This window comes from Callospermophilus lateralis, chromosome X (genome assembly GCF_048772815.1).
Source record: "Callospermophilus lateralis isolate mCalLat2 chromosome X, mCalLat2.hap1, whole genome shotgun sequence".
Lineage (NCBI taxonomy): Eukaryota > Metazoa > Chordata > Mammalia > Rodentia > Sciuridae > Callospermophilus > Callospermophilus lateralis.
The window spans coordinates 96140676-96157368 of record NC_135325.1 but is presented as its reverse complement, the minus strand read 5'-3'; the positions used below and the strand labels follow the sequence as shown (position 1 = coordinate 96157368).

At 38.6% G+C, this 16693-nt stretch overlaps 1 protein-coding gene across 1 annotated transcript in view; it reads left to right on the top strand.

Annotated features, from left to right (window-relative positions):
- Kiaa1210 (KIAA1210 ortholog) overlaps positions 1-16693 on the top strand; it is a 41837-nt gene that overhangs the window by 10743 nt on the left and 14401 nt on the right. Inside the window, exons 3-6 of the mRNA XM_077106489.1 lie at positions 2646-2772; positions 3094-3231; positions 7525-7680; positions 15844-16038. Coding sequence (XP_076962604.1) covers positions 2646-2772; positions 3094-3231; positions 7525-7680; positions 15844-16038 — 616 coding nt within the window. The remainder of the gene's footprint in view (positions 1-2645; positions 2773-3093; positions 3232-7524; positions 7681-15843; positions 16039-16693) is intronic.

Below are 16693 nucleotides of genomic sequence, written 5' to 3'. Positions count from 1 at the left end.
ATAGTAAGAGTTTGTTATATATTTGGGATGCAAATCCCTTATCAGATATATAGTTTGCAATTATATTTCCCATTATGTAGGTTGTCTTTTTATTTTCATTTTTTAATTTGTTCTAAATATTTATACATGACACTAGAATATACTTTGACACATCATACATAAATGGAGTATAACTTCTCATTCTTCTGGTTGTACATGATGTAGAATCATACCAACTGTGTAGTCATATATGCACATAGGGTAATAATATCTGATTCATTCTACTATCCATCCAAAGTAGCTCTTTGCTAGTAACGTTTGAAACACAAATGTTTTTAATTTTTTAAAATATCTTTATTTTTATTTATTTTGTATGTGGTGCTGAGGATCGAACCCTGTGTCTCACATGTGCAAGGCATGCATTCTGCCACTGAGTCACAACCCCAACACTGTTTTTAATTTTGATGAAATATAGTTATCTATTTTTTGTTGTTGTTCCTTGAGCTTTGGTGTCATGTCTAAGAATCCATTGTGAAATTCAAGATCATGAAGATTTACTGTTAGGTTTTCCTCTAAGAGTCTTAAAGTTCTAGCTATTATATTTAGATCATTAGCCCATTTTGAGGTGTGTGTGTGTGTGTGTGTGTGTGTGTGTGTTTTGCTGGGAATTGAACCCAGGGGCTCATGCATACTAGGCAAGTGCTCTACCACTCAGAAACATTCCCAGACTGAATTAATTCTTATATATAGTATGAGATAGAATGCAACTTCATTTTTTTTTTTTTTGCATGTGGATATCAGGTTGCACCAAAACAATTTGCTGAAAAGACTATTCTTTTCCTATTGAATGGTCTTGGAATCCTTGTTGCAAACCAAATAACTATGGATTATGGGTTATGTCTGGACTCTCTATTCCATTGATATATATGTCTATCTTTATGCCAGTGCTATACTACCTTTCACCTGGAATTCCAAAAGGGATTTCATTGAATTTGTCAATCAATTTGTGGAGTATTGCCATCTTGACAAGATTAAACCTTCCAATCCATGAACATGGGATGTCCTTCCATTTATTTAGGCTTTCTTTAAGTTATTTCAATAATGCTTTATAGTTTTCAGGGTACATTTTGCATGTCTTTTGTTAAATTTATTCCTAAGTGTTTTATTCTTTATGATGCTGATATAAGTGGAAATATTTTCTTAATTTTATTTTCAGATTGTTCATTGCCAATAAATAGAATACAACTTTGTATACTGATTTTATATCCTGCACCCTTGCTGAATTAATTTATTAGTTCTAGTAGTTTTTAGTGAATTCCTTAAGAGTTTTTATTTACAAAATTGCATCATCTGTGAATAGAGTTAATTTCACTCTTCCTTTATATTCTGAATGTTTTTTTAAATTTCATTTTCTTATTTAATATCCCTGGCCATAAATTCCAATACACTGTTGATGTAGCAAAGGCAGTTACCCTTGTGTTGTTTTTGATCTTAAGGAAAAAGCATCTAGTCTTTCACCACCAAGTATGATATTTGCTGTGGTTTTGTCATAAATGTCTTCTATCAAGTTGGCATGCACTTATCAGAAAAGGGTGTCAGATTTTACAATGTTTTTTCTACATCTATTGAAACAATCATGTGGTTCTTGTTTTTATTCTATTGATGTAGTGTATCACATGCATTATATTTCAGGTCAAACTAACTTTGCATTCCTTACAAATCCTACTTTGTGATGGCATGTAACTATTTTTACATGTTACTGGATTCAATTTGCTGATATTTTATTGAGTATTTTAAGATATCTATTCATTAGATATTTTGGTCTGTAGTTTTCTCTTTTTGTGATGCCTTTGGATAAATTTTAAAGGTAAAATAAATTATTACCACAACCCAAAAGGAGTCTTTTAGGCATTTAGATCTCATTTGTTCCTAGATTTTCCTTGATTTCTCCTAACACATAATTGTGATTAATTGTGATTGACCTGGCTCCATTCCTAATCAGAATGTATTTCCAATTGGGGGAAGCAAACTGGAGAGGGAAGGAATGGATGGTACATAAGATGAGTTTGAAAATAGGACAGATGTATCTCAGAACTCTTGTGTGAAAGAGGAAAAAATGATAAATGAAAGCCTCTTACATCTGGGAAGATCTTTGCTATTGAAAAAAAATCAAAACAAAAACACTAGAGAGCAATTGGATGTGAAAGATCTTTAATAACCTTTTCAGTCCCTATAATTGTCACTATTATATTGTGTACTTTAGATGGGCGAATTGTGTGATATGTAATACATACCTCAATAAAAGTATCATATATATGACATGTTTATAATTTTTAAAATTAAAATTATATAAAAGTACATAAAATAGAAAATGACAATTCCCCTCCTGTCCCTAGTACCATTCCTCAGAGGAAGTGTCCTCCCAGACTTTTTTCTTTGAACATAAACTATATATGTATGCAATATATGTGTATATATTAAATACATAAAAATGATATTCTTTATTTTTTTCACTTAATACCTTAAGAAGAGCTTTCTGTGTCACCATGTAAGCATCCTCAACACTCTTTCTGAGGTATCTATGGTAGGCCATATTGTGAGTATACATTTGTCTTCTGTTCCTGTGGCCCATTGCCTGCTTTACAAGACCTTTCCTTTCTGTTCAGGATCAAGAGCAACATGGGGAACAAAGCCCTATCCCATGATAGCATCTTTATGTTGGATCCTGAGATTGAAAGATCAACAGGCAAAATGCACCCCTCTTTGGAATCCCAGAGAGGCAGATCTCTGCAGGTAATGGTGGACTTGGGAATTAGTGCCTAATGGGCCTATTATTTTTCCATTCCCTACTCTTACTCTGCCCATTCCCTGCAAAAGGAGGGAGGAATTTACCTCTGCTTCTCAACTAATTCTACTCTACAGAACGGTTGTGAGTATTGAATGACTAAATATGACATGCTTACCTATAGCCCAACACATGGTGTTGGCTAATATATGATATTTACTTCTCTTCACACATACACAAAGTTATGAAGTTTTAGAAGTTTTAGAAGTTACAGTACACTGTTTATGTCCCAGCATACCAACCCCCAAGTTTTTCTCTTTCTTCCACAGAGAAGTCATGTTTCCAGAACTCTGCCTAGAATTGGGACTAGTAATGTACATGGAGCTTTATCTGGAGCTATGTTTGGAGTTGTCCCTCGATATGTACCCAGAAGTGGAGTCTGGGTTGCAGGTTCCAAGATCACTGAGGTAATAGTGTGAAATTGTTCTGTGCATGGGCAGATAAGTCTGACAGACAGATGTGTGCTTGATTTATCCCTTTGCTACTTACTATGTGACTAATGGGATAATTGCTTAACCTCTCTGAGTATAAGAGATTTCCTTTTCTAATCTGCAATGGGCATAATATGTAATATCTACATCAAAGAATTACTTGGTTGGAGACTCAGAAAAGTTAAGGAAATCATTCAAGATTACCTAAATAATAAGTTGTAGACTTGAAAATCTGACTAAGATGTGTTAACTGAGGTATTTTCTTTATCCCAGTTTCTAAGATGCCCAACCTCTTTGTATCTACTTGTAAAAGGTACAGCTTTAGCCCCAATAAAATACAGGATGTATATAGAATGATCTCTTGCTTCTTGCTAATCTTAACCTGTTTTTTTTTTTTTTGTGTGTGTGTGTGTGATGCTGGGAATTTAAACCAGGGCCTTGCGTATGTGAGTCAAGCACTCTACCAACTGAGCTATATCTCCAGCCCCCTAATCCTAATCATATAGTAGGCATCCGTTGCTCAGTCAGATGCTTCTGGAGCTCTGATTCAGAAATGTCCCAGATGGAGCTGCTAAGGGTTGCTGAGGCATTAACCCATAGCAGCTACATCTTCTTTTTCTCAGTTATGTGTGGGATTATGCCTAAAGATTTCCATGTTAAAAAAAAAAGATTCCTGGGGCTGGGGTTTTGGGTCAGTGGTAGAGTGCTCACCTAGTATGCATGAGGCACTGGGTTTGATCCTCAGAACCACATAAATGTAAAATAAAGACATTGTGTCCACCTATAACTAAAAAATAAATATTAAAAGAATTCCCATGTAACTGGGAAGGCCACACAAGAAGGACATCTTTTCTACTGGAGACCTGATTACTTTGCATTTGGCAAATAGTAAATTGGACTTATTTATGACATATCTGCCTGAGTCCCCATACAAATTGCCATAGTTTCTGTACAGTGCATGGAAGTTCTGCTAGGTTTTTTAGGCCTGGAGGGTGGAGAAGAAAACACTGAAATAGTTACCAATGGTGATGAATTTATGATTGTAAAGCCCCTACGGTCAGTAGACTGTTGCCATCTTGCATAATAGCAGGAAGTCACTTCCATGCACTTTGCAGTCTTCAACTTTAAATATCAATACCAGCTTTCACTTGCCTCCACAGCTACACATCCTGCCTCCTCATGACCATGACCAAATGACACAGGGTTATTTCTTACATTTGGAAAAGACAATACCTGTTTCCTGGACATCTCCCTTTCCTCCTCCTCCCCCTCCTCCTCCTTCTCCTCCTCCTTCTTCTTCTTCTTTCTCTCTCTCTCTCTCTCTCTCTCTCTCTCTCTCTCTCGTACAGGAAATTGAACTCTGGGCACTTGACCACTGAGCCGCATCCCCAGCCCTATTTTGTATTTTATTTAGAGAAGGGTCTCACTGAGTTGCTTAGTGCCTTGCTTTTGCTGAGGCTGGCTTTGAACTCATGATCCTCCTGCCTTAGCCTCTTGTGCTTCTGGGATTACAAGCATAAGCCACTGCACCCAGTTTCTGCCTCCTCTATTAATCCCAAAAACTGAGAGTCCCACACAACAGAGATATTCCATTTTTTTCAAAGAGTTATTTTTTTGTGTGTGTGAAAATTAAGGAACAAAGATTCTAGGGGCATTGCTTCTCACCGTGAAGTGGGTGGGGAAAACTACAGTCACAGTAGCCCAAAGGCAGGTTTTCTTTAATGTTTGGTTTGGGCCAATGCTTAGGACCTTGGCCTGTTCCCTTAGGCTTTCTGCTGGTAAACAGGACTGAAGACAGCAGAGGATATCAATAAATCCTGAGCCATCAACAATTATATTGACCTCTACATGGGAAACTTTCAGTTAAGTGCCAATGCGACAACTCTAAATGCAGGGTAGTTGATAGCATTAGGCCAAAATTCCTGACACCCAGTGCTACATAGAAGCTGGGGCAAGTAGGGAATTGCCCAGTGGCTGAGTCCTTTGAAGGGGCCTTCCCCATAATGAATTATAGATGACATTTTGAGTAACTAGAGGCTTTTTTTTGGTACCAAGGATTGAGCCCAGGGGTACTTAAACATTGAGCCATATTCCTAGCCTTTTTTTCTAAATTTTTTAAAATTACCAATGGACTTTTCTTTTATTGTTTATATGTGATGCTGAAAATTGAGCCCAGTGCCTCACACATGCTAGGCAAGCACTCTACCACTGAGCCACAACCCCAGGCTTTCCTAGCCATTTTCATATTTTATTTAGAGACAGGATCTCACTGATTTGCTTGGGACCTTGATAAATTGCTGAGGCTGGCTTTGAACTCATGATCCTCCTGCCTCAATCTCCTGAGCGGCTGGGATTACAGGTATGTGCCATCACACCTGATTGCAATTAGAGGCTTCTGAGAGAGGAAATTTAGGTTTGTAGTTGAGTCAGAAATACCAAGACTGAGACAATTTTATTCCCTGCCAGATATTTACCTGATGCCTTCTCTGAAGTGTTAGGAATGTGGATTCATAGATTATTCTCTAAGGCATTTTCTATTCTCTTTATTTGAGCACACATGATTAAGAAGATGTGACAGCATATTAATAGTATCTTTCTGCTATGTAATCAAATTGAATTCAGTTATTTAAGAAACTAAGACTACAAAGCAGTGTTGCTTATTATTCTCAGGACCAATTTGCCCTCTGTGGCTCTTCTTAAGGAGGCAGGCACACCATCTGTTCTGGTTGATTCTTTTTAACTTGGCCTTCTGTATGGGATCTCCCCTTCCCAGCTCTAGCGTGCACAAAGACTAGAGTGGTTAAGAACACGGGCTCTCAAGCTGGACAGACCTTTCAAATGTGTGCCCTGCCACTGAGAGAATTTGGGCCAATTACATCATCTCTCAATGTTTGTTATCTTCATATATAAAAGGGAGACCACGCTAGCAAATACCTCAAAGAATTGTGAAACTTTAAGACATACATATATGGAGAACTTTCCCAGATAAGCACATTGTAACCGATTAGTAAAAGTTATTTGTCATTATTTATAATTATTATTATTGGTACTGGGTTTGGAGATGGTTGATTTGGCCTCTTCTCAAGAGCCCCCAATAGAACTTGGTAGTAATAAGGGTGCACTGGAGACCCTGATCTAAAGAAACTCAGAGGCAAAACTTTGGCAGGCCTCCCCTGTTGCCATTTTTCTTTGGCTACAGTGTCTGAAGGTTATGCATCCTGAGCCTGGCAGAGCCTACAACAGAAACAAGCATGTTAACTTCATAAAAGAAAGAATCTTGCTTTGTTTGTTGTTGTAGGTCCAGCTCCTAGGATTGGGCATAACACATTGTAGATGCTTATACAGCATTTGTTTAAAATAAAATCATGGATTCTAAACCACACCAAGAGGACCCTGGAGAAAACCAGTGCCTTGAAGTCAAGTGTCCCATCATCTTCAAACTGGGATTAACTAAGTTAGTCTGCCAAAACACAAAGAAAATTCAAATGACAAATTTTTATTCCCTTAGAAAACCAGAACTAGATCTGTAGATTTTCTTTCCTTTCTGTTTCCTTCATTCCTCTTTTCTCCCTCTTCTCCCTCCCTCCCTTCTTCCCTCCCTTCCTTTCTTCCTTCTCTCTCTCTCTCTCTCTCTCTCTCTCTCTCTCTCTCTCTCTCTGCTGAGGATTGAACCCAGGGCCTCACACATACTAGGCAACTACTCTACTAATGAGTGATTCCTCTAGCCCTAGGTCTATAGATTTTCTTTTTTAAAAAAATCCCAGAAAAATCAATCTGGACAGAGATAAGATAAGAAACAAATACCCAAGATGTAGTCTAGACAATTCCTAGAATAACAAGAGCGAGGACAGTAGTTTGGATGCCAATCCCAGATCATAACCCAAAGAATCACTTCCACAAGAATTGAGCTTCCAAAGGCATGGCTGAAGTTCAAACAAAGATCAGAATTAAGAAAGATTTGTAGTTAGCATCAGTAATGCGATAACACCAGAATTCAGTTTTGATCAAACAAGCAATGTGAAGTTTCTGTTTGGGGTTTGTCAAATGTGTGCAGCAATCCAGAGGATAAACCAAGGCTGTTAGCCTTTGATTTAAGTTGGTCCTAGAAGTGAGGTCAGAGAGGTAGGAGATTGTTTCCTGGGTCTATTTTTTCCATTTTTTTTTTTTTTTTGGCTTCTTAGTCCTTCAGCAATTAAGGAACAAGAAAATACCAATATCTTAGGGGAAACTACACATTCCAACTTTTCCCTTCTATCCCCCCTTTGTCAGATCCCACCACTGCGCCCGCGCCAGCCCAGCATCAGCCCACCTCTTATCCGTTCTGGCACAATTTCTAAGGACTTGGAAGAAATGTCTGGTGATGATGAGCTACCTATGAACCCACAAATGAAGACTTCATCACACAAGATCTTGGCAGCAAAGAAGGTATTAGGCCCCTCCTGAAGGGGGCATTGTGGGGTTGGTAACCCATCAGAGACATAATTTCTTCTTGTGTTCAATTTCTCCTGCTGTAGCTAAACACGAGGAGGGAAGTCAGAGTGATAGTTTGGAGATGGAGCTGTCATTCTGAACTTTTGATTTGCATGGTGGTTTACACTTTCCATCCAATTCTATAAACCAAATAATCACCACCATTTTAATTCATAAGCAACGCAGGACAGTATGTCAGAAAAAATAGTTTACAGATGTTCTTGGTTATTTTATCAAAATAAAAATAGGGATAGTGGGGCTGGGGTTGTGGCTCAGTGGTAGAGCACTTACTTAGCATGTGTGAGGCCCTGGGTTCAATCCTCAGCACCACATATAAATAAATAAATAAATAAATAAATAAATAAATAAAATATTGTGTTCAACTAAACTAAAAAATAAAAAAAATCATACTTAAAAAAATAGAGATGGTTAAGGGAAACAAAGCCTATACACTTGCAAATCCCCCCCCCCAAAAAAAAACACAAAACCTCAAAGGTTAGGGTATGTAGTATTGTTAGATAGACACATATCCATATGAAAAATCAGCTGAAACATGAAATAGCATGGGTGCATGCATTTCTTATGTTTAGGTTTGTCAACCAAATAATATCTACCAAAAACTGGAAAATTAATAGATTCTGCCCATATCATTTCTTTCATTCTCAAATTAATGTGTATTCAATTTAATTGGTTGTGGAACTTGGAAGGGCTTTTGAAGTGATGTAATGTTTAGAACACTTAAGTTTGTAAACAAACTACAAAGTAAACCAAAACATAATTTATAATAAAGATAATTGACCAATCAGAATAAAACTCATATCAAAGTTAAATGATCCTGTGAAGAGAAGCAACCTTCAGTTATATATGTCAAAAACATAGATTAGGGGTTGGGGCTGTAGCTCAGTGGTAGAATGCTTGCCTAGCACGTGTAAGGCACTGGGTTCAATCCTTAGCACCACATTAAATAAATAAATAAATAAATAAATAAATAAATAAATAAATAAATAAAAGGTATTGGACCAAAATTAAGGCACAGACTCGTAGTCAGAAGATGAATGCTCATTGATTTATGGAGTTAGCTTATGAATATACAAAGAGTGCCCCTATTGATGAGTTAGGATGGACAGTCTGAAATTCAAGTGGAAGGACTGAATTAGATAACATTTTTTTTTAATCATGGGAAACATTTTTATTGTGTTAAAATTTACCATTTTCACCGGTTTTTACCATTTTTATTAACACATATTGATTGTACAAATTAATGAGTTTCACTGTGACATTTCCATGCATGTATTATCGTGAATTGATCCTGTCCACCTTCCCTTCTCTGTTGTTCTACATCATTTCTCCCCTTTCTCTCTCTCTTCCCACTCCCACCAGCCCCTTCTATTCCTAATAGTTTTCTTTTCTACTTTCAGATCATCTTTTTGTTTCTACATATGAGAGAAAATATGCAATATTTGTCTTTCTGAGTCTGACTCATTTTACTTAACATCATGTCTTCCAGTTCCACATATTTTCCTGCAAAAGACAAAATTTCATTCTTCTTTATAGTTGCATAATATGCCATTGTGTATATGTACACCATATTTTCTTTATCCATTCATCTACACTGATTCCTTATCTTGGCTATTATGAATAGTGCTGCAATAACATAATAAACTGGGTATCTCTTTTGTGTGATGACTTCATTTTCCTCAGGTATATAACTAGGAGTGGTTGATCATATGAAAGTATTACTTTTAGTTTTTTGAGGAACCCCTATACTATTTTCAATAGTGGCTGTAATAATTCACATTCTCATCAACAGTGTATAAAGATTCATTTTTCTAAGTTGCCAATATTGGTTCTGAAATTGCAATCCTCCTGCCTCACCCTCCTGAACTGTGCTCTACCATGCCCAGATTGATGAACAACTTTAATTTTTTTGATGACGTTTAGTTTTGTCCATTAGTTCTTTTGATATTCATTTTTTTAGTGTCACATCTAATTATGTAATCTAAGATCATGAAGATTTACTCCTGTGTAAATAAGAGTTTTATAGTTTTAGGTCTTATATAGACCTTTGGTCCATTTTTACTTAATTTTTGTATGGTATGAAATAAGGCGCACCTTTATTATTGTGCATGTGGATACAGTTTTCTCAGCACCATTGTTAAAAATATTCTTCTTTTCCCACTGAATTTCCTGGCACCTTTGTTGAAAATCGATTGCTTATAGATGAATGGGTTTATATCTGGATTCTCAGTGCTGTTTCTATTGTATTGGTAAATGTGTTAGCTTTTCATTGCTGTGACAAAATACCTGAGAAGAACAATTAAAGGGAGGAAAGATTGATTTTGGCTCACAGTTTTGAAGGTTTCAGTTCATGGTTGCTTGGCCCCTTCACTGTGGGCTTGTGCTAAGGCAGAACATCACAGTGAGGATGGTGTGGCAGAACAAAGCTGCTCACCTATGGCAGCCAAGAAGCAGAGAGAGAAATAGGAAAGATACAGGAACAAAATATACCCTTTGAAGGCACACCCCAGTGACCTACCTCTTCCAACTAGGCCCTAACTCCCAAAGAACCTACCATCTCCTGGTAGTGCTGCCAGCTGGGTTCTGAGACTTCAACATATGACATATTGGGGGGTATTCCATAACTAAAGTATAACAGCTAATGACAATTATGTTATATTTCCCTAAGGTTGCTTCCTTCTTATTATGTCTCTTGAGTTACCTCTGATGGCTTCATCCAAAATACATCTTTATTTTTTTTTACAAAAATATCTCTGAAGACCAGGGCATCTTTTTTTTTTTTTTAATCTTCTCATGTATCAAAGGAGAGCAAGATGATCTCTCCCAAGTATTGCATAGAAAGTTGCAGTTTACAAAATGATTTTGCACATAGAGATACATTTGATTCTTTCAATAACTCTGTAAGGTGGATAGGAAAGATGCTATTATTCCCATTTTAGATTTTTAAAAACCCTGAAATTCAGAGAGATGAAATGTCTTGGTCAAGACCACAGGACCAATTGGTGCCAGGGGAGAAAGAGTTGAGACTTGAACCCAGAATTCCTGCCGGAATCCCGAATGCTTTTCACTGAACCATGTGATTCCTACAAGTTATGTAAATATGAACAACCAATGCCTATCAATAGAAATAGCACTGTTTTTTTTTTTAGTATTTATTTTTTAGTTTTCGGTGGACACAACATCTTTGTTTGTATGTGGTGCTGAGGTTCAAACCCGGGCTGCACGCATGCCAGGTGAGCATGCTACCGCTTGAGCCACATCCCCAGTCCTAGAAATAGCACTGTTTATTAGCCAAAACAATGGAATGATTGACAGCTACTTAAACTCTAACATTTAAATAACAGCTAATATTTATTGAGACTTTTTATATAAAAGGCACTGTGGTAAGTACTTTCCATGTATCATTTTATTTAATACTTGGAACAACACACCAAAGTATATATTACTATTATCCCCATTTTACAGACATAGAAACTGAGACTCAAAGAAGTTGGGGAACTTCTTCAAAGAGCCAATCTATGGTGTGGCTAGGACCTCAGACTCAATTCCAAAGTCCATGTACTTGTGTGTGTGTGTGTGTGTGTGTGTGCGCGCGCGCGTGTGTGTGCAGTGCTAAGGATTGAACCCAGGGCCTCATGCATGCTAAGCACATGCTCTATCCCTGAGCTATGCCCCAGGTCCTCCAAACCCGCATTCTTTTTTCTATAAAAGTTAAGACATTGCAAATTTCAGAAGGGATGATGGGAGGGGGGCTGCAGGGAATATCTGAAATTCCACTCCTGGAACGTTCAAGTTGACAAAAATGTTGGCCACAACAGCTTTTATGTGATGAGGTTTTTGAGGAAAGTAACAGCTGCAGAAGCACTCTCAGGAATGGCCACATAAGCCACTTTGATACACTTAGAGAATTAAAATCTCAACAGCCAATATGAGGTCTCACGCCCTGTGCCAGTACTTTCTGGCACAGAAGCCTCCCCACAAGAACAACTTTTCCCACCAAGAGATGCTTCTGCTGGAGATTTCCCAAGACTACGTGCCTTTCCAGCTTTTGACTGAATGCAGCTTCCTGGCATTCCAGGGTGACATCTTCCCAGATAGTTTCAGAGTGTATTTGACCCCAGAGCAGCAGCCTTTCCACCAACTATTTGATGAAACCTGGGTCTACATAGCCTCCGGGTGTTGCTCACAAATAACAGCCAGTGTTTTCCTTTGTCCAGTAAGACAACTGTCCTGCTCTGTCTCTTTTCTCAAGTGTTTCCTTATCAACAGGAAAGGAAGTGGGGAAACTAGCATCATGCCATAGAAAAGGAAGATATTAAAAGGATGACCAAAGGGTAAATTGACTAAACTACTTTGTGCTTGGTCTAGATACTTGACAGAAGGAGAACATGAAGCCAAAATGTGTTTTAATTTTCCAAAGATCTGTCCTTACCCCAGCTAACAGCAAAGGAGTGTATGGCCACCTACCAATCAGTGCCAAAGGATCTCTTCTCCTGGTCCAAGGTCCAACCATGTTTCCTGGGTTAGTAGGGCCAGGCCTGGCACTGATTGGGGCAGATGTTGAAGCAAAAGGAACTTATTAACTCCAGATGTTAATTAGAAGATGTCTGTGATAAACCCCTTCTAAAACACAGGAGAATTGAAAATTTCTCAGTCTTCCTTAATAATATGCACATTTGGTACAGAGAGGACATCTTGGCTGTCAGAGTACAGGAAGGGAGGAATAGGGTTGCAGAGGTTGGGGAAGGAGAGGTAGAGAAAGGAGTTCCATTTCCTCTACTCAATTTTAGTCTTTCCATGAAAAGTTCAGTTTGCTTTCTCTGGTAACTATAAAATCCTGTGGTTGGCTCCTGTGTTCACTTTTCTAGGTTACTCCTAACCAGAAGGGCTGAGGGAGAGGAAAGAGCCTAATAAGGAGCTCTACTTCCCAGAGGAAATCCATACATTTCTGGCTCCTATTCTAAGATATTTGGTGGGATTAGGAACTTCCTGTACTTCTTCTTCTTCTTCTTTTTAAATGTTGTACAAGAAGTTTCTTAAATTTTTTCTTTTTAGATATATATGTCAGGAGAGTATATATTGATATATTAAACATGGAGTACATCTTATTCTAATTAGGATCCCAGTCTTGTGGTTGAACATCATGTGGAGTTTCACTGGTCGTGTATTCATATATGAACATAAGAAAGTTATTTGTGATTCATTCTATTGTCTTTCCTATTTCATATCCCCTTCCCTTCCCTTCATTCCCCTCTGTCTAATCCACTGAACTTCTATTCTCCCCCCCCACCACTCATTGTATGTTAGCATCCACATATCAGAAAGAACATTCAACCTTTGTTTTTGTTTTTTTTTTTTAGAATTACCTTATTTCACTTAGAAAGTCTCCAGATCCATCCATTTTCTGACAAAAGTCATTCTTTTTTATGGCTGAGTATATTCTATATACCACATTTTCTTTATCCATTCATCTGTTGAAGGACACCTAGGTTGGTTCCATAGGTTGGCTATTGTAAATTGAGCTGCTATAAACATTGATGTGGTTTTGTCACTGTAGTATGCTGATTTTAAGTCCTACCAAGGAGTGGGGTGGCTGGGTCAAATAGTGGTTCCATTCCAAGTTTTCTGAGGAATCTCCATACTGCTTTTCATAGTGGTGGCACCAATTTGCAGTCCCATCAGCAATGTATGAGTGTACCCATTTCCCCACATCCTCACCAACATTTATTATTATTTGTATTGTTGATTATTGCCATTCTGACTGGAGTGACATGAAATGTCAGTGTAGTTTTAATTTGCATTTTTCTAATTGCTAGAGATGTTGAACATTTTTTCACATATTTGTTGACTGGTTGTTTTAGTCAGCTTTTTCACTGTTGTGAATAAGACCTGACCAGAACAATGATAGAGGAGGAACAGTTTATTTGAGGGCTCATGGTTTCAGTGGTCTGTGTCCATAGATAGTCAGCTCCATTCCTTAGGGCTCAAGGTGAGGCTGAACATCACAGAGGAAGAGTGTGGCGGAGGAAAGCAGCTCACATGATGATCAGAAAGCAGAGAGAGGTCTCCACTTGCCAGATACAAATATATACCCCAAAGCCACACCCTCAATGCCCACCTCCTCCAGAAACACTCTACCACTTCATTTACCACTCAGTTAATTCCTATCAGAGGATTAATTCACTGATTGGGTTAAGATTTTCACAATCCACTCACTTCTCCTCTGAACCTTCTTGCATTTATCTCACATGTGAACTTTTGGGGGACACGTCACATCCAAACCATAACACCGATAGTATTTCTTCTGTGAAGTGTCTATTATTTGTTGTTGTTTTTGCTTTCAGTGTTAAGTTTTTTGAGTTCTTTATATATCCTGGAGATTAATGCTCTATCTGGAGATTAATGCTCTATCTTTATATATCCTGGAGATTAATGCAGGTGGCAAAGATTTTCTCTCATTCTGTAGGCTCTTTCTTCATGTTGATTGTTTCCTTTACTGTGAAGAAGCTTTTTAGTTTGATGCCGTCTATTATTGATTCTTGATTTTAATTCTTGCACTTTAGGACTCTTGTTAATAAAGTCAGATCCTGAGTTGACATGATGGAGATAACACAAGACAAATAGATAACATCAGGAAGTAGTGTCATATAAATTTATGGATGAGTTGCCTAAGGAAGTTAAGAAAGAATTCAGACCATCCTTAATTTGTGTGATAGGTCCCATAAGACAACTGTAGTATTCCTTTTCATTTCTCTCAGAATCAGAAACAGATTGGTGAGCTCCATTTGTCATCATCCTGACCCATTAGCTGTCTGTTAAGTCCCCAGACACTGGAATCTCAGGCCAAAAAAGAGCCATTCGTGGAACTTAGATAGCAGCTTAGGTCATTGCTGGATCAGCATATACTGGTGGTAGGAAATTTAAAGGCATGTGAAAGCTGAAAATACCAAAGGGGTCCCTGTTTGCTGTGCAGAGGTAGTTTGAAAGAATTTAGTGGGTAAACACAAATGGAAATTCTGCCTACCTTGGTGTGATGGCACATGCCTGTATTCCCAGTGGCTCAGGAGGCTGAGGCAGGAGGATCACAAGTTCAAAGCCAGTCTCAGCAACTTAGTGAGGCCCTAAGCAAATTAGCAAGTCCCTGTCTCTAAATAAAAAAATAAAATGGGCTGGGGATGTGGCTCAGTGACTCAAGTGGTTAAGTGCCTCTGGGTTCAATCCCTGGTATCAAAAAACAAAAAGATAAATTTCTGTCTACCTGCTAAATTATATCACTTGTTATTCTTGTCCAGGGTAGAGACAGCTTATCATGTGGTCTTCAAAGGGGTATCTGTAAGCACAGAAATCTGAAGCTTATTAGGAATGGAAGGAGATCTGGGGGTCTCTTGGAGGCAGGGAAAATATTATCCAAAAGCCTAGAGGAGAGTATGTAAAGTTCCTACCAGGGAAACTATCTAGGTGTGCCAGAACCAAATAGTTTAGAGAGATGGAGACTAGCCATAATGTGACAAGGTTAAAAGCTCTATCTCTACCCCATTAGAGGTGGGAGCCCTCAGTTCCTTAGGGTCCTCAGATCAACTTTGCTCCCATGAGCCATAAATATAAATAAAGGTCTTACGGTCTCTATGAAAATATAACTTGCAGGCAGGCCCTCTTTCAAACTAATTTTCTTTGCACTACCCAGCCCGCCAATATAAGCTCCCAGAGCCCTGCTGGGTTTCACTGACAGGTTGTACCTCTCACCCCAGCCAAATGTCCTCCTGTCCCTAAGCAGGGGATATGAGACAAGAAAACATGTAAACCCTCCAATCTTGTAAAATCCATTAAGTGCTTGTGTTCCTCTCCTGAGCGCAATGGGGCACCCCTGAATGCTTTCTAAGTAGGGGAACAACCCAAACTGCTTCCTGTTTCTTGCTTTCATCTATAAGGTGACCAGTGGAACTGTGGAACTTTATTGACCAGAAGTGGAAGAAAAAGGGAAAGTAGTTCAAGGAGAATTTCTTCAGCCAGGAATTGAGGAATTCTTCAGCCAGAATTTCCAACTTTGAGACGAGTGGCAACATATAGGTTGACTCATTTATTTTCTCCCACGCTTTCCAGAACTACTCTGAAGCATCAACTGGAACCGGTCTCTCACAGTCCTCAACTGCATGTGCTTCTTCCAATGTTACCCAGCAGCCTGTTGGCTTTAGCATCCCAGCCACCACCCAGGGCTGCCTGGATTCTTCAGCTGCTCGACACAAAATGGCTTTAAATCCCAGGAAACAAAAAAAGAAGAAGAGCCTTCAAGCGAGTGTAAGTCCTCCAAGAGACCTGGGAATAAACTCCTGAATAAGAAAAGATGAGTTCCATCTTTGCAGACTGCCCCCAGGAATGGTATGGTGTTGGGATGGCAAAGTCAAGAGTGCTGTCCTGGCCTTGACCCTCCAGAGGGATGAGCAAGCTTGTGTCTGTTGGATGGTGGGTCCTGACCATTTGGATCTTATATAAGAGGGCCTGAAAAAGCAGAAGCAGGGATGTAAGCCCCAGAACCTGCTTATTGGCTTAGCATCTGGGAGGTCACTCAGTCTGCTTGGTAGAGGATATTCAACCCTAGCCCAGATCAGGATTTTTTACTTATTAATCAAATGAGACCCATTTGAGAGTTAAAAATTATAGCGCTGTTCCACTTGTATGGAAGTCAGGCTCCAGCAACTCCAAGTATGAAGAACAGTGCTGTTAACCCTGCTAAAGACCTCTGCAGAGTTATCACAGAGTTTGACCACACAACTTTCTAGCAACAGAGCTGTACTTAGGCAAACTAGTGTTAAAACATGACCACACAAAAAAATAGACTTGGGGTATAGCTTAGAGGTGGAATGTTTGCCTAGCATGTATAAGGCCCTGGGTTGCGTTCCCAGCATCACAAAAACAAAACAGAACAACAACGACGACAATAAAATCATGGCTG